At 44.7% G+C, this 19,700-nt stretch overlaps 7 protein-coding genes across 7 annotated transcripts; 3 read left to right on the top strand and 4 right to left on the bottom strand.

Annotated features, from left to right (window-relative positions):
• Window positions 1-70: 70 nt before the first annotated feature.
• JR316_0011805 (putative endo-beta-1,4-glucanase D) lies at window positions 71-1,616 on the top strand (the record flags this gene model as incomplete). The annotated part of the gene is made up of 10 exons (XM_047897450.1): window positions 71-220; window positions 272-323; window positions 379-473; window positions 532-654; window positions 716-794; window positions 850-1,023; window positions 1,077-1,325; window positions 1,384-1,394; window positions 1,457-1,500; window positions 1,559-1,616. 10 exons carry the CDS (start codon window positions 71-73, stop codon window positions 1,614-1,616), a joined length of 1,035 nt encoding a protein of 344 aa, XP_047743859.1.
• Window positions 1,617-1,833: 217 nt separating this feature from the next.
• On the bottom strand, window positions 1,834-2,449 carry JR316_0011804 (Vacuolar protein sorting-associated protein 4; the record flags this gene model as incomplete). The annotated part of the gene is made up of 2 exons (XM_047897449.1): window positions 1,834-2,278; window positions 2,331-2,449. 2 exons carry the CDS (start codon window positions 2,447-2,449, stop codon window positions 1,834-1,836), a joined length of 564 nt encoding a protein of 187 aa, XP_047743858.1.
• A 758-nt stretch (window positions 2,450-3,207) lies between these two features.
• Window positions 3,208-5,069, bottom strand: JR316_0011803 (Carboxylic acid transporter protein-like protein; the record flags this gene model as incomplete). Its single annotated transcript, XM_047897448.1, has 12 exons — window positions 3,208-3,364; window positions 3,419-3,483; window positions 3,548-3,618; window positions 3,677-3,710; window positions 3,777-3,854; window positions 3,904-3,998; window positions 4,062-4,084; window positions 4,146-4,202; window positions 4,267-4,277; window positions 4,336-4,416; window positions 4,477-4,505; window positions 4,559-5,069. The coding sequence occupies 12 exons, from the start codon at window positions 5,067-5,069 to the stop codon at window positions 3,208-3,210; spliced, it is 1,212 nt and encodes a 403-aa protein (XP_047743857.1).
• A 1,879-nt stretch (window positions 5,070-6,948) lies between these two features.
• Window positions 6,949-8,478, top strand: JR316_0011802 (uncharacterized protein; the record flags this gene model as incomplete). The annotated part of the gene is made up of 9 exons (XM_047897447.1): window positions 6,949-7,004; window positions 7,075-7,087; window positions 7,143-7,197; window positions 7,257-7,454; window positions 7,517-7,599; window positions 7,648-7,752; window positions 7,811-7,870; window positions 7,940-8,030; window positions 8,096-8,478. 9 exons carry the CDS (start codon window positions 6,949-6,951, stop codon window positions 8,476-8,478), a joined length of 1,044 nt encoding a protein of 347 aa, XP_047743856.1.
• Window positions 8,479-10,645: 2,167 nt separating this feature from the next.
• Window positions 10,646-13,029, top strand: JR316_0011801 (Anthocyanidin 3-O-glucosyltransferase; the record flags this gene model as incomplete). Its single annotated transcript, XM_047897446.1, has 11 exons — window positions 10,646-10,697; window positions 10,776-10,953; window positions 11,023-11,194; window positions 11,271-11,471; window positions 11,545-11,625; window positions 11,697-11,752; window positions 11,820-12,087; window positions 12,158-12,244; window positions 12,334-12,453; window positions 12,525-12,595; window positions 12,678-13,029. 11 exons carry the CDS (start codon window positions 10,646-10,648, stop codon window positions 13,027-13,029), a joined length of 1,638 nt encoding a protein of 545 aa, XP_047743855.1.
• A 256-nt stretch (window positions 13,030-13,285) lies between these two features.
• On the bottom strand, window positions 13,286-15,492 carry JR316_0011800 (putative calcium-binding protein; the record flags this gene model as incomplete). Its single annotated transcript, XM_047897445.1, has 5 exons — window positions 13,286-13,435; window positions 13,459-14,905; window positions 14,996-15,065; window positions 15,119-15,268; window positions 15,327-15,492. The coding sequence occupies 5 exons, from the start codon at window positions 15,490-15,492 to the stop codon at window positions 13,286-13,288; spliced, it is 1,983 nt and encodes a 660-aa protein (XP_047743854.1).
• A 2,399-nt stretch (window positions 15,493-17,891) lies between these two features.
• JR316_0011799 (uncharacterized protein) lies at window positions 17,892-18,632 on the bottom strand (the record flags this gene model as incomplete). The annotated part of the gene is made up of 1 exon (XM_047897444.1): window positions 17,892-18,632. One exon carries the CDS (start codon window positions 18,630-18,632, stop codon window positions 17,892-17,894), a length of 741 nt encoding a protein of 246 aa, XP_047743853.1.
• Between the last annotated feature and the right edge of the window lie 1,068 nt (window positions 18,633-19,700).

The following is a 19,700-nucleotide window of genomic DNA, read 5'->3' as shown; positions in this document are numbered from 1 at the left end:
GAGGCATATAAAAGCCAGGTTGCAGCCCCTTTAATCTTCAGCCGTTTTTGCCTTCATCCTTCCTTTCGAAATGCGCTACGCCTTAACAACTGCTGCTTTTATTGCAAGTGCAGCTGCGCATGCCACATTCCAGCAGCTGTGGATCAACAACGTTGACGCTGGTTCCTCATGTGTCCGCCTTCCCAACAGCAACAGCCCCATCACGAGTGTTACTGGTAGCGTACGTATTTCTTTAATTCTTTAGCCGTGAAATTATTCTAAAAAATCCTAGGACATCGCTTGCAATGTAGCTGGATCAAGCAGAGGCGTATGCCCGGTCAACGGTACGTTTGTATGATTTTGGGTATGTGAATGGCGCGTACTAAGATTCCACCACAGCTGGTGATCAATTGACTGTCGAAATGCACCAACAACCCGGAGATCGTTCGTGCAACAGCGAAGCTATTGGTGGAGACCATTTCGGACCCGTACAAGTAAGCCATTCTCTTTTTCTACTAAACAGTCTTCTCTAAGCATAGTGAATTGTGCTAGGTGTATATGGCCGCTGTTTCTGACGCGACTACTGCCGTCGGCTCGAGTCAGAACTGGTTCAAGGTTGCAGGCCTTGGAATGGTGTCAAGAAGCCCTAATTACTTTGGAACACAAGTCCTCAATGTGAGTACTGCTACTGATATTCTGATTGGTAGACCAGATTTTGAATTTTCTTATTTGTTAGGACAACTGCGGTCATTTCACTTTCACTGTTCCCAGAGACATCGCCCCTGGAAATTATCTCGTCCGCGCCGAAGTCATTGGTGAGGTTCTATGTGTCCGTGATCATTTTTCATTTTTTAATACTGGGCTTCCCAGCGCTTCATGTTGCCAGCCAGCCCGGAGGTGCACAATTCTACGTATCGTGCTACCAAATCAACGTCTCAGGTTCAGGATCTGCTAAGCCTCCTACTGTCAAATTCCCCGGTGCATATAGTGCGAACGACCCTGGCATCCTGGTGAACATCCACCAAAGTCTCAGCACCTATATTGGTAAGCTTTACTTGTCGTTCCTCCCGATTTAATAAGTTAATCGTATTTTATAGTGCCTGGCCCGACGCCTTATGGAACTACCATCCCTCCCGTTGCTTCTACTCCATATCCGACAACTGCAACTTGGAACACTGCGAACCAACCAAAGACCGTGCCGACTGTTGTTCCCGGAAGCCCTGCAACAACGGTATCCACCGGCCAGGGCGGTCCCACAAGTGTTTCAACAAGTTTCACGACGCCCACGGTCACCCCCACCTCAACACCTGGAGGGTCTCCTCTCTGGGGCCAGTGCGGAGGGGTGAGTATATCACCGAACTCTTTCATTACGTATTGCTAATATATTGTTGTTTGGCGTGATAGATCGGATGGACGTACGTTTTTCTGACTGACTGTAAACCTCACCTGACCAATTTGCTGACCCCGTTTTCTTCAGTGGCGCCACTTCTTGTGCACAGGGAACGTGCAAAGTACTCAACGGTGCGTGTGAATCGAATTCCTCACACTAATGAACGCTAATCTATAATCCAAAAACTAGACTACTATCATCAGTGCGTAAATTAGGCCGAATTAGATCAGCATATCTTTGCCACTAGCTACGTACACATACTCGGACATACTGTATTCAATACTTCAAAAACAAAGCTAATATCCTCTCAAATGACCTGTCTGTCCGTATATTGAACATTCCATATGCTGTGGAAATGAGTTTATTGGGTGTACTGCTGTATATACAACTTTTCTGTATGACCATAGCAACACCGATTAGCCATTCACGACAATCTGTTATTTGAAAGAAAACCAAGTACCCACCTATACCTTCCATTGTTCGTATTTCTCTGTGTCAAACTCGGGAATCTTTTCACCCACATCAGCATCGTTCAAAACAATCAAGAAATCTGTGAGTGTGACAGGAGGGAGAACGACGGCGTCAAGTTGTCGAATCTGTGGACCAGATACTCCCGAAACCCCAGAATTGTCGGGAAAGCACGGCATGCATTCCACTAAGTCGCTGTCTTCTGCGGAGACGTTGGTTGTTTTGAAATGAATCGAGGATGCATGCCTTTCGGAAGCCTGAGCAAGCGCTTGTTTAATCAAACGTGAAATCGTGGCACCCGTATGTCCGTTGGTCATTAGGGCAAGTGTGTCATAATCCACTGGGGACAGATCTGAAGGCACCTTGTCTCCAAGACCAATCTCCAATATTCTTTTTCGAGCGTCAACGCTCGGTAGCGGACAATATCTCCTGTTCAAAAAACTGGGATTGTTTTATCAGGGCATGTGCAGTTTAAAATCCTGCCTGTACAAACCGACGAAGAATTGGTCTTGAAATGAGCCATGGAGCATTAGTAGCTCCTATCACTGCCATCTGCTTATCGGAGGATCTGTTATAAAATGCAGGGTTTCCCATCAACACAAGAAGTTCCATTATGGTATTCCTCTGTTTTTCTATCCAGGCCTCATTGACATCCGTTTCTTGAGAACCTATACACAAGGCGTCTATTTTGTCGAGAAAGATAATTGCACGTGTCGACTCCTGCGCCAATTTAAAAACATGCTTTAGAATGCTTGATCGGTACTGTCTAGTAAGCAAAGTTCTCTACGAAGTATCCAGTCATTGGTAGATCCACTAACCTTTGTGGGGTCTTGTTCATGATCAAGGTGGTACAGCACACCCGAAAGAGAGTGCTGTTCGTCAAGGTTGATGCAGCGCGAACAATGTGAGTGGTTCCCGTTCCTGGTGGACCATACAAAAGAATATTGGAGGGTCCACTGAGCCTTGAACCAGCAAAAAGGGATGGGAATTTGAATGGTAAAACAATGGTTTCGTGTATTGCTGTTTTAGCGTCGTCCAAGCCTACAACATGATCCCATTCGACATTGGGCGTTTCAGGAAATATGAGGCCGGAATCATCCATTGGAATTTTTGAGTGTATGGGTGAACGCTTTGAAATTACAACTTCATATACTCACTGCGCCAGGTGAGTATGGACTGCGCGGGATGAATATGGTCAAAGTATGTAGTCAAAAATGCTTCGGTTGAACTGCGGCCAAACTGCGGCTGAGCTGCGGCATGCACAAAATTTGAAGATCAATTTAAAGCTTTTAATCGCCGATTACAAAACCCAGTGTCTACTTCAACGAAAAATGCGGAGTGAAAAGTAAAGTATGCAGGAGTTTTGAGAATTAAACCTGCTCTTCACTTTTTTTCTCATCGACCTCTGAGCTTCTTTGACTGTTGTCCCTCTTCAGTGTAGCAACATGGGGATCGTTGTCATTGATCTCCGACTCTTGTCCTTCCTCGAAAGCCGTTTTGTGTTTCTCGAAATGAGAGCCAAGATGTCTACCAGTGCAAATTTTACTACATAGTCCATCAGGAAAAACTAAAAACACGTACTCCGGCCCTATTAAAATCATAAGAATGACAAATGCAGCCACGGCTCCTATAAAAATTCCCTGAACCTTGTAAAATGAGATAAAAAGTAAGTAAATTACGAAGGTGAACATAAAAGGAGTCGATGCTTACAGATGCATAATCTGGAACATTGACAGATTTTCCTTTCTGTACAATTGTTGTTCGAAGATGTTCGCCGCCGGCTGGGTATGATGATATTAGGGTATGTATTACAAAGGTTGCGTCAGTTCAATGACTTACTAGCTTCAATCTGGGCAGAAGCCGACGAGGCCATCTACATGATTGTATCCACGACTCCTAATTGGCATAAAATCACACGAGAAAAGAATGAAGGACATACGTTTCCAAGCTGGTAAGCAAGCCCTGGAAAAGTTGCACGGAACGCAGGTGGAGACATCTCTGCCAAATGGATAGGAATCTTACAGAACATTACCAAAGGATACAAAAGATATGTATAAAGTGCTCACCACACCCCAGGCTCCTTGAACTCCAAACTGAAGGAAGAATGCCCCCGCGGACAAAGGTCCAAAAGTGGACGGAAGAATCCACAGGGGAATAAATGCTACAATCATCGAGAAAATCATTTAAATTGTAACTGAAACTTTATGAATATCCGATAGGCTACCTGCAATCACAAAGACATGTATACTGAAATGTACATTAGCAACCAAACATGAACTATTCAGTAAGATGTTGACGTTGTACGCACATCATAGTCAATCTCCTGCCTATGTGTTGACTCAGCCACCCTCCAAATACTCCCCCGCTTGGTTGTGAATCAAGTTAGTTTGAGTGTAAAAAACTAAATCCATGCTTGAGGCTGAACGTACGCAATTGCACCCTGATTTATCAAAATGGTTTAAGTAATTTGGTCGATGCAAAGGCTGAATTGTACATACACAGTTTCCGATGATGGTCGCAACTGTAGCGCTATGAGAGGAAAAGCCTTTTGTAGCGGTTAGATAAGTCGGGTAAAGGTCCTGTGTTTTACAGGGAAATGTTATTGAAGATTTAAAAAGATCAAAGTTTTATGGTCATACCTGCGTTCCGTGAGACAGAAAATTGAATCCTGTATTTTATATTAATGAGGGAGAAACATGAAAGTGTGTATGAGATACGTACCAGTCATGAGCACCACAGCGTATATGCAAAGCATCCAATGTTTCTTTAGCATCGTGTTTGTCTCTCGGATAAAGATCTTTGTCTTTGCTGCAGCTGTCTTCTCCTTATTTCCATCAGAGTTCTTGGCTCGTAAGAAAACCTCGCTTTCGGGAAGAAGTACTCGAACGAAGGCAGCAAACAGAGAAATCCCGGACGCGGTCCAGAAAAGGCTGCGCCATCCAGCGCTGACCTCTGGGACCAGCCACAAATTTATTACAGCCGCAATGAGATACCCAATGGCATATCCTTCTTGCAAAATTCCGCTTGCAATTCCACGAGCTTCAACGGGAAGATTCTCCAAGGCAGTGGCTGTTGCAAGTCCCCACACACCACCCATTCCAATTCCAAACAGAGAGCGAACTGCCAGGAACTGATGGAATGTTTGTGTGAATCCTGCGCCTAGTTCCAGTACGGAAACAAGTATAAGGTTGAATACGAGCGGCCATTTTCTTCCATAACGATCAGAAAGCATCCCAAAAATGGCCTATGACAGTGAATGATACTTTTAGTAGGTCGTGCATTTTTTACCATGCTGACACGTACCGCACCAACGGATCGGAAAAGTAACGTTAGTGTAATTGCCGTCGTCTATGTGCCATACATAAGGCGTAAGTTTCAAAGCAAGAAGAAAGAAGGATTTACAATGTCGTGCGTGGATCTATTGAATTGAGTTTGAAGGTTTGTAACGCTGACAGACACTGAGAAGAAATCTACGGAGTCGCAAGTCCAAGCCAGTAACCTAATATTCAATTGTGAAGTTTGAATGTTGTTAATTTCTAGTTAACACCCCGACAATTAGGTACTATAAATCAACGTCTCACCCTGATAGAAAATGTGCCCATTGGATGGCCGTTATTTCACTTAAGACCATTCGCAGCGGCTTTGACTGCTGCCGATGTTCTTTCCTAGGGACGAGGCTACGTAAAAAGTATGGCAGCATCGATTGGACAGCGCAGAGGTGGGCAATAGATATTTGGGAGTCTAGTACACTCTTACTATCTCATTCCTTCTGTGTATCCTGATATACTCCTCTAGTGATGATAGGTACTATTTTTGCACTACAAAAATACTTCGTATCACATTTTCCCACCCATGCACATGGCTCATCAGCACGGTGGCGGAAGCTGGAAGGTCGTCCCACTGTTACATTTAGCAATGCATTGATTCCCATGGCTTTTGAGAAATTTTGACACCGAACCCCATGGAGATATGGGACTAATCATAAACCACTGTTCTTAAATGCCACAAAGGCATGAATCAGGGAAGAAGAGATCGCCGCGGAAAATTGTATCCAAAACAGTACGTCAGTCACACAGTCAAGTCTTTGTACCTATACATACGTTATTCAGGCCAGGCATAGAATATTTCTGCAAATTATGTTTCTTCCTCTAATCCAGTAGCAGAGAGCACTATTGCCTCAAAGCAAAAGACACGCCTAATGAAGCGCAATGGGTTCATTGATCTGTCAATTATGTCACTTGTGGCAGCTAGAACAGCAAGGCAGATTTCCAATTATTTTTATGGCAGCGGGGACCACGGGAAATATCAACTGATAGCTTTCACAACGAGCTCAGGACTATTCTCAAATTAGTTGGCTAGTATTCAGTTGGTAGATTAGAAGAAAGATGATCATTGCTCTTCTACAAAAATGTATAACCCATCCATCAGCCTAGTGCTGTGCTCCAACCCCTGCAGAGGGATACTGATTAATTCCCATTGAAGGTTACGCGGCTGAATATTAAACACGCCATATAGAGCGATGTAGATTGGATCATATCCCTATACCTATTGGTGTCTTATTTTAGTTGAATCCATGCCAGAGAGGTGGTGTCAGCGCTGCCTGATGAGAATAATTCCTCCAGCATTGTTCGTGAATATTCTTACTGGAAGTATCATCACTAAGAAGCAATCGCAGTTAGCTTTTTATCTCCTTCAAGGTGATATCTTCTTTAAGAGTCTAATAATACTCATTTTTAAGCACCCTACTTTACCATGCAGCGGAAGTTTCCATCTAGCTTGTGTCACACGACAGGGTCGTTCATGGAACAAAGTCAAAAGCAGCGGTGCATGATGAAACAGATCTATCCATCATGGCTTTAAGTTCAGTGAATGACCTCAACCCATCAACGGTGGAGATTAGAGCGTCAAAAATATAAGCCAAGGTTCCCACAATGCTTAATTTCGGATCCGTGTAATGTGAAGTGACTGGCCAAATTTGTCTCTAAATAGATGATTTCTTCTTTAGGCAACGCATCAGTCAAAGCGCCCGTATCGGTTTCTGTCACCCTTTCATTGGATTTGAGTAGAAAAAGCAAGGAATGCAAGAATGATGTGAGTTTTCTCAAGCCAAAATGGCCACGATTGCAAATTCTACATACCCTGAAATCCCAGCTGACGTAGCGGCGAGGTAGGTGCTTGGTGCTTTGGCACTCACGCCGATATGCATTCGTTGAGAAAATAACTGATTTTGATTACAGGACAGGCCCGCGAGTAAGAACATAACCAAATTTTAGAGCCTCGTAACAACTCACACTGGTGCGCATAGCTCCTGGGGTTTATGTTCCACTGGGGTTTATTCGGCGCCCTTTGCGTGCAAATTTGTAAGTTTACATATACACCTACCGGTGTTCCAGCTAATAAATAAACATTGCTTTATTAGACATATATCATCTGGCATTTCAAAAGGATCCGATACAAAATAAAGCGCTGGTTTATACGGTTTTTGTAATTGAACTGGCGCAGACCGTCTTTTTCACTCAATCTGCCTTTTACATTTTCGCATCCGGCTACGGAGATTTTGCCGACTTCGAGCAAATTAGATTTACATGGTTTTCTGCACCTCTTTTGACTGGAATAGGTTTGTGTATTATTTGTATTACTTCAGTTACACTGGCTTACCGACATTTTATATTTGTACAGTTGCATTTATTGCCCAATCTTTTTATGCTTACAGAATCCGGGTTCTCTCCAGGTCCTACATTGTTGCTGGAATCACTGCATTTGTCGGTGCCTATACTCTCTATTGCTATACATGATCTGACGCATTATAGCTGGCTTTGGTTCAACTGGGAGGGGCAATTTCCACAGCTGTAGTTCAGAAACATACTGGACTGATCACCCTGCTTTTGGGACACAACTACTCGATTTCTGCAGGTGTGAGTCTGGTTACAACTTGAATTTTTTTTTGAAGCCTTTGACAGAAGCGTTGCACAGATATGGAATGGTACAAGCGCACTTTGCGACGTGATCATAGCGTCTTCCATGACATATTATGTGAGTTATTCTTCAAACCTATACAGCGCATCTTCTCCTCTGACTCAAAGACATTTTCCATATTCACAGTTGTCTAGACGCGGGACTGAGGCTATGACGCCTACAAAAATGATTCTAAAGCGAATAACAGCCTTGGTGATTGAAACAGGGACAATTACAGGTCTGTAACCCCTGTAAATCACCTTACAGAGAGAATGGTATTAATTTTTGGCATTGAACCGCTAGCAATGGTCGCCATTGTTAACCTTGTACTCTCGGTCCTCCCGTCAAAGCCATCTTACTTCCTCGCCTCTTCGCTGACACTTGGAAAAGTTTATTCCAACTCCATGATGGCCGTTCTCAATGGCAGAATGCGCGTGGATGAACTGACGGATGGTACCACACTGGCATCACCTTCAGGAAATGCTGGGACAAGCTCTGCAACGGCTGTGCGTTACCGTAATGGCGTAGTATCTCATCCCGGATTGGAAGAGGCCTACGAAATGTCCAAGGCAGCAGATGGTATAAAGGTCACTCGTGAAGAGCTTGTGTTCCCCGACCCTGACAGAGCAAGCGATACAAGGAATGAAGAACTCGACCATGGAGGTGCAAAAGGTTTCTTGGTTTGAATCGGTAGTAGCGCCAACTCTGTTTGACGCAACAAAGTCGAATGGGGAATGTTCCGTATTTATCTGACATTTCATTTCGGAAGATTTATGTACATATCTGCATATGAAGATTCAATACATTAAGCGCTCATGGAGTGCATCACTTACGTTGAATGTTACTCTGGTATCGGATAGCTAGAAGTCAGCACTACATTGTCAGGATACTTTGTGGGATTAGGTGCTGTTCCTAGGTTCACTGAATGGTCCCACAGCACTGCTGACAGGACTATAATCAGGACGCAAACATGGTGTTTCCAATGCCGAACCATTCGGCGGCTTGAAAGTAAAGTTATTTTTGACAGCGTGGAAGCATTCTCTACGAACCAAAAAAAAGGACCAGATGCCCAGCGCTATGGTTATATCTGTGGACAACGATCGGAGGTTTTTAGAGCTACATTCATCATGTGCAAATTTATATTTATCCCTCAACGCGGCATTTTCCTTTGTCAGTAGATCAGCCAATGGAATACACAATTATATATCTGTCATGATCAACAGCCAAACTTTGTTGTATTAAAATCATGCGATGGAATGTGGGAAAGGGACCAAGCGAGTGGGCATTTCATGCGCAGTTAGCCGTTGGTGCACAGATGTTCATCCTAAAACTTCGGGTAGCAGGGCGACAGACTGTAAGCTAAAAGAAGGTCCTGGGTGAGATATGAGTATTCTTCTACTTCTTTACTCAACCAGACATTTCTCGCAAATTCACTTCTGATTCGGACATGTTTTTCATCCTGAGGTCATTCTGTACTTCGAGATATTTAGATGGCTTCGTGTCTAAAAAATTTCTCAATATGTGTGTATATGGGTAGGATACCTGCCGCAGGGCCTGACGCCACTTGCACTGTTACATTTGACACGCGAAGTGGTCGGAGACACACTGCGAGTATACTACAATATCAAGGGGTTGACAACCTTGAGGACTCAGAATTGGCATTATATACTTAGATCGTCCATTTGGACCATAGTTATCTCGGACCCCTAATGTTTAGACACCAACACGGCAGCAGAAATGTATGCATAAATGGCAGAAGATGGTGGTTAACGACTGCCGCAGTGTTGGAATCAGTCGTACGAATACAGACGACTACCACCGCCACTCGCTTGGAAAATCCTCAACTTTAGCTAGCTCGGTCAGTGCTGTATATCCACTCATATGAATACCTTCTTGCATTATAATATACCATATTTCTTACCTTTCTATTATGTTTCCATTTTCCTCTACAAAACTTGCGTTAACCGTGTTATGCTTGTCGTCAACGATATATCCGCGTTAAGGGGCGTGAGAAACATAATTCAAATATGGTCTCATAGCCGTTGCCGGTCGGCTGGGGACAGACACCATCATGTGACTAGTTAGATCCTTGTTCCACCTTCTCGACATGGTCTCGACTCTCAGCCAGCCTCCAGCAGTCTCCCAGAGTCTTCCCTCAGCTATACTCACTGCTATTTTATCGACGTATCTAATCTTATCCGAGTGTTTTCCTGCATATTGGTCGGCGTACCGGTGAATCTGTATCACAATGTCCAAGAACAACCATCGCCCTCTGATATCAATCTTCATATTCCTCGGCATGCCAATTCGTGAAACAGAGTACGATAGAAGACGATAGAACGCGGCAGGAGACTCATGACTCCTTGGCTAGGTATCGTGGACACAGATGCTATGGACAAAATCGTGGCCGAGCCACACGGTTGTTGCGCTGGTTGGCTGTCGGTTAGATGGTGACCTCCTTCCGAGGGTTGGCCTTGTTTGAGTCATGGTATTTATGAAATGATTGCCTTTGATGGTAAGGTGTTAAAAGAACTTGACATCTTAGGCGTTGAAGTATTTGCAGGAGTCGACGTTTTCTGTCAGAGCCGCAGACTGTTCTGCGTCGTCCCGTAACACCCGACGAAAATGGTAAGAAATACCAAGTGTGCGATATGCGCTTTCGTTTCACCTTTATTGCGTTAACATTAACGTTTTACCCCAGCCTTTGGTGTTTTGTCTTACGCTCTCGGCTGTCATTGGTGAGCGGAGCGCTTTTCGGGCAGCATAATATAAGAACGTTGATCTAACTTCCACTATCGACCCTCCACCCCGGTACAGATTGTTGTTAAGCCTCACTGAAACGGGAACACATCGATGCCTGACAAGAAAAATTATCATTTCCTCTTCACATATTTGCCTCTCTGGGGTGAGTTTCTTTGGACACACATTTTAACACAATTTTTTTCATTGTCTTCTTATTTTATTCTTCTTGGATATATTACAGGTCACACTAGATCATGCTGCGTCCTCGCGGCGCGTATGGCTAAAGAACACAGAAATCTAACTGTGACACTTTTCCTCCCTCCTACGTTCATCAAGCAAGCAGAGGCCGAGGTGTTAGCGGAACTGAGCTATGGAGATGAAGTCAAAGAAGTACTTCAGGACCTCCGGCGACGCGTTAGGTAAGTCACAAAGCCACGTCTATTGAATCCTCATTTCGCGCATACCGACACCTTGAACTCAAAATACAGAATTGTCGTGTTATACAAATCCTCTTCGATGGATCTCATGGAACAAATGACCTCGATGTTCGAAGCCTATCCTGCTACGTACAAAACGCTCGTCGACGGTGAACCTGTAACATGTGCGAGTACCGGGCGCGTGTTTGAAGGCGTCGGCGCCCCTGATATCGTGTTTCTGGATGTACGTCGTCCTTATTGATTGATAACGTTTGTGCGCGTTTCCCGGTCAGCTAATGCATATGTGGGGCCTGCGATAGGTCTTCGCAAGCCCTCTCATGGCTATAACTCGTACTGTCACTGGTCTCAGCGTCCCTATCATCGGTTTCATTCCCGTGCATGCGTCGTACGCCCTGCACATATGCCTCCCGGCGCATATGGGCGGCCTTGGCGATCTCGGAGTTATGATTGAAGATGAGGCCAGAAGGCTAGGTGTGACGTCGCGCGAGATTGGGGACACCGTACGTTGAACTCCAATTGTTAGGGGTTCTTGGAATTTTTGATCAAGTTGATGGCATGTTCGTATTTTTGCAGGTTTATTACCGAACTGAAGGCAGGATCAATAAGATCCCTGGGTTGCCTGCGATGTATGATTGGGAGCATTTTCCACAAGTTGTGAGTTCAAACGTTTCACCTGCGCAAAAAAATGTCCATTGTATTCATATTCATTGATTAATGTTCCCCAGCTTGTCACATCTGGTTCCACGGCCATCATCTCTGACCTCATTAAATTGGCCGTGCAGTGCGTCGATTTGTGTAACCAAGCTTATCCTAACCTTCTGACATCCATGCTTTCCACCTTCTCCCAGGGGTATAAAGGATTGCACTGCCGGCTTTTCCTTGACGCCATACGACTTCGAGCCGGAATCGGTAGACACGCTTAGATCTTGGTTTGTCGATGATTGGAAGAAGGAGTTGTATGTTGTTGGCCCGCTGCTCGCGTCTAAACCCACTAGATTTGGCGTCACCGATGGTACATCCGCTCTAGGTGCGGATGTTAGCTCAACAGAATCGCCGGAGGTGCAGCGTTTCCTCGACAATGCGATGCAAGAGTATGGAAAGAATTCGGTTGTATTGGTGAGCTTTGCATTTGATCATTCTATGCACTGAGCTGACCTATTTTCGTTAACTTACTTGCCTTCGTAAGATATCTTTTGGATCTATTTTCTGGCCGACGGTCAATGAGTACATCGATGAAGTTCTCGAAGCTCTTATTGAGAAGAAGTTCCCATTCGTAAGTTTTATACTCTAGCTGACTCGACGCTATATCAACGGTGGCTCGTGTGCGTATCGGTATCACTAATAAATCGGATTTGCGTACAGATCCTCTCATGTGCATCCCCGTTTGCACATATTGCAGCGGAGGTGCTTGAGAAGATTACAGCGTCTAAATGCGGACTTGTGTCGAAGTGGGTGCCACAGAAGTTCGTGCTGGATCATCCGGTAAGTTTCAAAACCAAGCTTTATGTTGTGTTTATAAACTGCGCCTTTTTCCTAACTATCCTTCATGAAAGGCAACTGGGTGGTTCATTTCTCATGCTGGGCAGAGTGGTGTGCATGAGTCACTCGATAGCGGGGTGCCTATGTACGTGACATTCCTACTAGGTCCCATCCAAAGCCTTGGGTATTGAAAAACGTTATTTTTTCGCCTTTTTTTTGTTATTTAGGATATGTTGGCCATTCGAATTTGACCAGCCACTCGCATCCGCACACCTCACACAAAACCTCAACGCCGCATTCGAGCTAGTGGAAGTACGCACGGGTGAGGCTGGGCTGAAACCTATCCTCTCTCTGGGCGGCCGCGCTCCGAAGGGCACACGCGCGGCTGTTGGTGCTGAGATGCGTGCGGTGCTGGATGCGTGTCGCGGGCCAGAGGGGGAGGAAAAAAGGAGGAATATGGAGGAGTTGAGGAGGAAAGTAAGGGGAGCTTGGGGGAGATATGTCAAGGGTAGGAGTCGTCGGGACTTTGAGGCATTTTTAGAGAAGTTTGGTTTTGACCTGGACGAGGTTGATGTTTGATTTGATATTTCATTGATTCACATTAATGAATAATCGTCATTATAGGCAATTTCAAAAGCATGCGGCTAGATAATAGACGACAGGCGACGCGAAATAGCTTCAGACCGTAAATATAGCAATGAATATAGGTGGTAATTTGTCAACGAGGATTTCCTCAGCATCGAAAAGGTTAGCTGTACAAACATATCATTCGGTGCAGCTTGAAAACTGCCTTATCAAGAGACGACGAGACTCACAGAAGGCCTGGCTCGTGAAGCTAGGGAACGACGAGCACAGGACTATTACACGACTGAATACAACGATCAGATATCGGCGACGGCGGTGAAAATGGGAAATCGAGTCCTCGGAACTTGCGTAGGACGAAAACGAAGAACCTGAGAGCCTCTTTACCATGCCAGCTGGAGACCTGGACGTAGCAGATATAGACACAAATTCAGAGATTGGAGGTGTAGATACTCCCGATGAGACGGGGATGTCCGATGAAACGGGTGGATGATTATCAGGAACAGAATGACTTGTGGATTCCAAAGAAGTGGAAACATGTTGTTGAAAGAATGAGGAGTCCATAGGCGATTGTACGCTGACGTCGAGGCCGTTTTTCGAAGAACAACGCTCTGACATTTCGATTCCGTAGAGATCAATGTTTCCTTTATGTTGGACATGTAGCCTGATACTTTCCATATCTTTGTCTGACTGTGGAATATATGGGAGGGAAGGATCCAGAGGAGAGGTCATAAACTTCTTCGTTACATAGTCAGGGTTTGATAGGGAATTAAGCGCTGGAAGTACTGCTGCATTAGGCTGTGTGCTTTGAGTGTGTCCGTTGGACCCTAGGGATACCATAGCTATCTGACTTGGACCTTCATTGTCTTCGTCTTTTTCGGGAGTCTTTGAGTGATTCAACCTGTCCAAGCCGTGTAAATGAAGCTGGGGGCTGGTTGTATTTGATTTCAATCTCGGGCCGAATCTTGGCCGGGTAGGAGCGTTCCCGTCGAGAAGCAATGGGAGGCTGGGTGGGGGTTTATTGGGTTGGTGGGGCATGTATATCTGTGGATTGGCTGTTTCTATGTCTGGGTCCGTAACTGGGGGCCAATATCTGGAATTCTTGATTTTCCCAAGTTGTGTCTCGTCGGTCAAGGCTACGATTGATATTCGCGAATCCTGATTAGCGGGGCCCTTTCTGTCGTTTTTGAAAGGCTGATTGGTAGGTGAATATTCTGTGACAAAGGGGACGTCATTCACATCTCGCCTGGTTGGTCCTTCAGACTCGTACGTTGCTTCTTGGGAGCCCATGATTGCGTCAACCGTCGACTGAAGCGTTGTCATATGTTCATTGAGGAACTTTACCATATTTAAATACTCCGTGTCTTTGTTCGCCAGTTGTGCGCGCAGCATATAGCACTCCTGCTTCAATTGCGCATTTTCTTGGGTCAGAGAGAGGACCGTTTTGTCGACCTCGCTGATGTGCTGTGCCTGACCACGAACCGCTGTTTGTAGTTGGGACGTCACGAGGCTTAGGTCCTCACGAATCTGCTGGAGCAAATCTACACTGGGACGAAGTTTGACATCGACAAGTGGCTCATTTGATGCCCGAGGATGTGGGATGTTTGCATTGGGCCCCGCGCCGCTCATACTCCGGGGTGATGGTGTATTCAACACGGCTGCAGTAGGAGCTTTCCTAGATTCAGAATTTCCAGTGGTAGAAGATTGATATATTTCGGTGGTGTCTGAGATGTGCGCGAGGCCTTTGCAACTTTTGACCAGGTCAGGCAGATCGGATGAGCATAGTGTTGCATTGTCAAGATTTTGCACGACATGGAGGCCTGTGGCAAAACCCCTGAAATCGCACATGTCATTCTTAGGATCAACTAGCTGCCTGGATGTGTGTTTTCAAGTTGAAGGGTATGGGTTCATATATTAGTTATCTATCAAATAAAAACAGTGTTAACCAAGTGCAGTGACTGACATCACCCTGTAGAGCGCTTCCAGAGAGAGATCCGGTTTACACTGCATGTACACAGCCATTACCTCTCTTTCTGTATGACATGAGGGACAAAAAAGTGGTATTAAATTTAATGGACAGACGTACTTTCAAGAGCTCCACTAACTGGGACACATTCCAGAAAATATTCCTTCAAACCTTCTAACACATCGGCTGTAACAGGAGGCAACACAATCGTAACAGGCTTTGGAATTGGTGGATACTTATCAGAAATACCCTTAATTGTTGGAAGCGGTCCTTCTTTCCCGTAAAGCTTAGAGTTCGAGAAACAAAATGATCTAAATAAACCACCTACCTTTCCCCAACAGACTCTCTCGGACATCCCTTCCAGCCTGGACCCACCCCGCCAGGCGCAAGATGGCAGCCAGCTCCATCTGCGCCACCTGACCACGTCCGTCGCGGTCTGCACATGCCCATATCTCGCGGATTTGCTTGTACGAGAGCCCACTCTGGCTCAGCATAGGGAGTGCTGACTCGGCGCTCAAGAAGATCGAAGCGTTCGTCCATCACCTGTAGTCGCGCCCTGAAGTCTTCGTACCCTGGCAGTTGCCAGGTGTATGGGAAGTATCTACGCTGGCAACTGCCAGGTGCCACATTTGAAGTCTTCAGCTGGGCGATGGTCAATACAGCCAAACAAATCCCAAACACGGTGAGCGGGGCCCCGCCGGGCGCGAAAAATGGCGTAGCTCGTTGTTCGGGCGGCCGTTTGGGGCGGAAAAAAATGCGTCGGGGTCGGTTCGATGAGCAGACCACGTCGGCATTGTTTTCGCGACGTTATGGACAGCGGGCGGGGTGGATGGGGCGGGGCGACGTTGGATGACGCCCGCATTATTTCTGGGTGATTTCCCGATTCGGGTTGCAGATCATTGATGTATTGATGTAATCAAATTGATCATCACCATCAATCCCATCACGCCGCGACCATCGATTCAGCCAGCGCATACACCGTGCGCGCGCGCGCGCGTTGAAAACGCGCACTGCTCGTTATCCCGGCGCTCTTGCAGCGCAGATAAAGCATAGAGGTTACCTATACAGGCATGCGACAGTGGTGAGTGGTAATATTGACCCACATTTGTAGAGTTCAGTCAGTCTGCTGTGGTAATTACCTTGAGTAGGCTCGGGCAAACAGTGGTATGATACCTTGATTGGCAGAAGCACAGAGTAGACAACTTATTTAGCACAACCTATAGGCTACTAATGTCACTAGAGGCCTGTATCTTGTTTATGTGATCATATATAGCAATATATAGTAAGAATATATAATGTAAAATGGGATTGCTGCTACTTTGACAGTATCAATGATGCAAAAAGAAGGGGTCACTGATTACTTTCACATTCTGATGAACTCGAGATCAAATAAAAGGGCATATGAGTAACCAACCTATTCTACAGAGCATTCATCTTGGAAGTATAGACAAAAACAGTGTTATATTTGCTATCTCACTCAATATTTAGCACATATACAGTGCCGGAATCTAATTTGGTGATCTCGGATTCAAAATTTTCTATGTAATTTTGCAATTCTGAAAGCAATTCTAAAGATTACATCAAAAAAAAGATACCAACATGTAGCTGGTTTAAAAATGAATTGAAATATATACACTTTATACCGTGTGTTGTAATTTCCTACAAGGTGATCTTGTTGGATGAATTTATGGATTTAGTAGTTTCTGAGGTCGACCTTCCGAGCTTGAAGCACACCTTTTGGGGCATATATTTTTTTTTCATGGCATTTTTAGATATAGAATGATTTTACATTATTTTAGCAATAATTTTTTTTGCAACTTCAACATGAGGATATTTCCCAATTGAATATTTACTTTTGGAATTGACGTGGAAAGAGCGTCCGGAAATGTGGCTATTTTTAGACATTGAGATAATAAAGTGTTCTCGAGCAAGCTTTCCGATGCTTTACAGTCGTGCATAAGAATCTACATATATAGCAATAATTGTCAAACTTTCTTAACAACATACAAACACATATAGCATCCAGAGTGGCACAGGAAGGGCACAACAAGTGCCAGTGGATATAACAGTAGCAACATTCATCAACAGCCATCACATGAACTGTGTTTGACAAGTATTACCAAATTACTCATGCATTGATCATCTTATTACTATGTTTTCTAATCCATAGTCACTCAAAATATGTGCCGTGTCCATCAACTATCTCGAAACATGTAAAGATACTGGTGGTGCTGTGTTGCATAATGCATTGTAATCCTTTAGATATCACATTGGTTTGATTTGGTAAACATACGGCGTCGCAGGACATCACTCTATTATCAATATTATAAGTCTCATAGTAAAGTCTCTGCGCGAAAGACCTAAGGGACAACGAGCAGTGCGCGTTTTCAACGCGCGCGCGCACGGTGCATGCACTGGCTGAATCGATGGCCGCGGCGTGATGGGATTGATGGTGATGATCAATTTGATTACATCAATACATCAATGATCTGCAACCCAAATCGGGAAATCACCCAGAAATACTGTACCCGACCCTGAATATGGCCATTTCGGAATGTTCTTCAAATTGCGAGCGCCTTGCCAAACCGTTTGCTACAATTCTTTTTGAAAAACGTCGGCGTACATCTTAACTTTAACATATAAAATTTTCAGATTTTTTGAGTGTTTTGAGGAAGGGCAATGAATATTTTTCTACCGAAACCCCAAAATGTGGCTTTACACGGCAACCAGCCAGGCGTGGGAATCTTGGCATTATTGACCGCAGTCGATGCTCGCGATAAGGATTCTCACCTTTTCTACGCAGTCATCATCAACGTTCTTGCTCCCTCGTCCATTTAACACCAATCGGCTAAAGGTAACACTTTGTTTGTACATTTTTCATATGAAATAGCCACTATTTATGAGTTTTACGTCTAGGATACCGTCTTGCACCAACATCTTCAAGGTTGATAAGTGGTGGGTCAGCTGCCTCAACCGTTGGGGGCTCAGCTTGAGCATCGTTGTTGTTGCGAAGGGATGTTGGATTTGGTTGATGATGGGCTGGTGGAGGCTGAGGTTCTTCAGGTGCGATATATACAATCATCCTTATCCTTTTCCACTCTTCATCAAAAGCCACTGTTGCCAGTCCCTGATCCGAATCAGCATCATCATCAATGTGAGTCTCAGTAACAGCTCGTCTGGTCACCCTTTTCCTGCCCCCTCCCCTTCCACGTATATGAACTTGTGCTCGGACTTTTGCTGCAGCTATTTCTTCAGCCCGCTTTACCTTTTCTGCAGCCTTTTCTGCAGCCTTTGCCTCTCGCTCCTTTTTCTTTTTTTCTTTCTCTACTTCCTTTTCAGTATCTCGCCTCTGCTTCTCTGCCTCTCGCTCTGCTCGCTTTGAAGCCTGTTCTGCCATTCTAACCTCTAGTGCAGCCTCCTTCTCCGCATCATCAATTGCCTTCCGCCTTGCCTTTAGTATTTTACCTGCTTCTTTTAACATTGCTTTCCAGCCCTGTCGCCACTCAGCCTCTGCAAGTTCATTGAGGTTCTCGGTACTAGTCATATGGCGGGGATTTGATGATGAGTAAGTCTTCTTTCTAGTAGTATCCCGGTAATATAAGAGTTGTCGGAGGCGCTCATTCTCCTTTACCATAATTGTTTTTGTTGCATGGTCCCGTTCGATTTGGATTTGCATATCATCGAGTAGTTTTCGCAGTTGTGATATTTGTAATCATAGTTCAGGGCGTCCGGCCGTATGAGAGAGTGAAGGAGGTAATCCAATTAAGCAATATCGACTCGAAACAGATGATGCTGAAGACATAGTCGAGAGTATAGTAGGTGCCGCCTCAGACTGTGTGCCTATACTGTGCTCACTTGGTGTAGACTGTGTTGTATCTGATGTAGTGTCTGATTAATTGTATGTAAAAAAATGATACATTGACTTACCTGGCACAATCTCGAGAAGTGGAGTAAGATCAGATGTAACGGGTAGAGCAGCCTGAGTTGTTGTGTTTTTGGATGGCTCGTATGCTTCTAATGGAATAATTCCCGGATTGATAGGCCAGATGCCGGTTTTTGCAAATGCAGAAATAATTGTAGACCTTTTGAATGCCTTTTCTCGTGCAGTGTGGTAATGTCGGAGAAAGTTAAACTTGGTAACAGGAATGCCGTCGCGTGTTAACCGGTTTACCAGTGATTTCCAGCTATTGGATAACGGGCTGAAAGCACCAACATCACAAGGCTGCAACACATGGGTAGTATGGGAAGGGAGGCAAACAATGACAATCTTGTTCCGTTCTGCAAAGCGGCAAAGCTTGAAAGTGCAGTGTGAGTTGTGACCATCAAGTATAAGCAACCGGTACCCTCCAGATGTGTTGCGCTCTTCTGATTTTGGATGAAAATCCCGCTCTAGCCACATGCTTCCAAGCTCTTTATCAGTCCACCCATTTTCCGAAATAGATAAACTGTATTAAATGTATAAAATATCTGAGTTTGCATTATATACAATATAACAGAAAGTCTACCTAGCGTTAGATGGATTATCCTTTCCCCATTCCAATATACGCCGCTTTGCTTGATAGATAACTGATGGCGAAAGTGATGTGCCATCAGCACAAATGGTTTCAATAATAGTCACCATTTCACGGTTCCCATTTTCAACTTGTTGTACATTTTTCTGTGTTTTGTCAACAATTGCAGAAACAGCTTTTCCAACGCCAAG

Source organism: Psilocybe cubensis, chromosome 11 (genome assembly GCF_017499595.1).
Source record: "Psilocybe cubensis strain MGC-MH-2018 chromosome 11, whole genome shotgun sequence".
Taxonomy (NCBI): Eukaryota; Fungi; Basidiomycota; class Agaricomycetes; order Agaricales; family Agrocybaceae; genus Psilocybe; species Psilocybe cubensis.
Note: the sequence above shows the minus strand (reverse complement) of the source record. Positions and strands in the feature narration are given on the sequence as shown.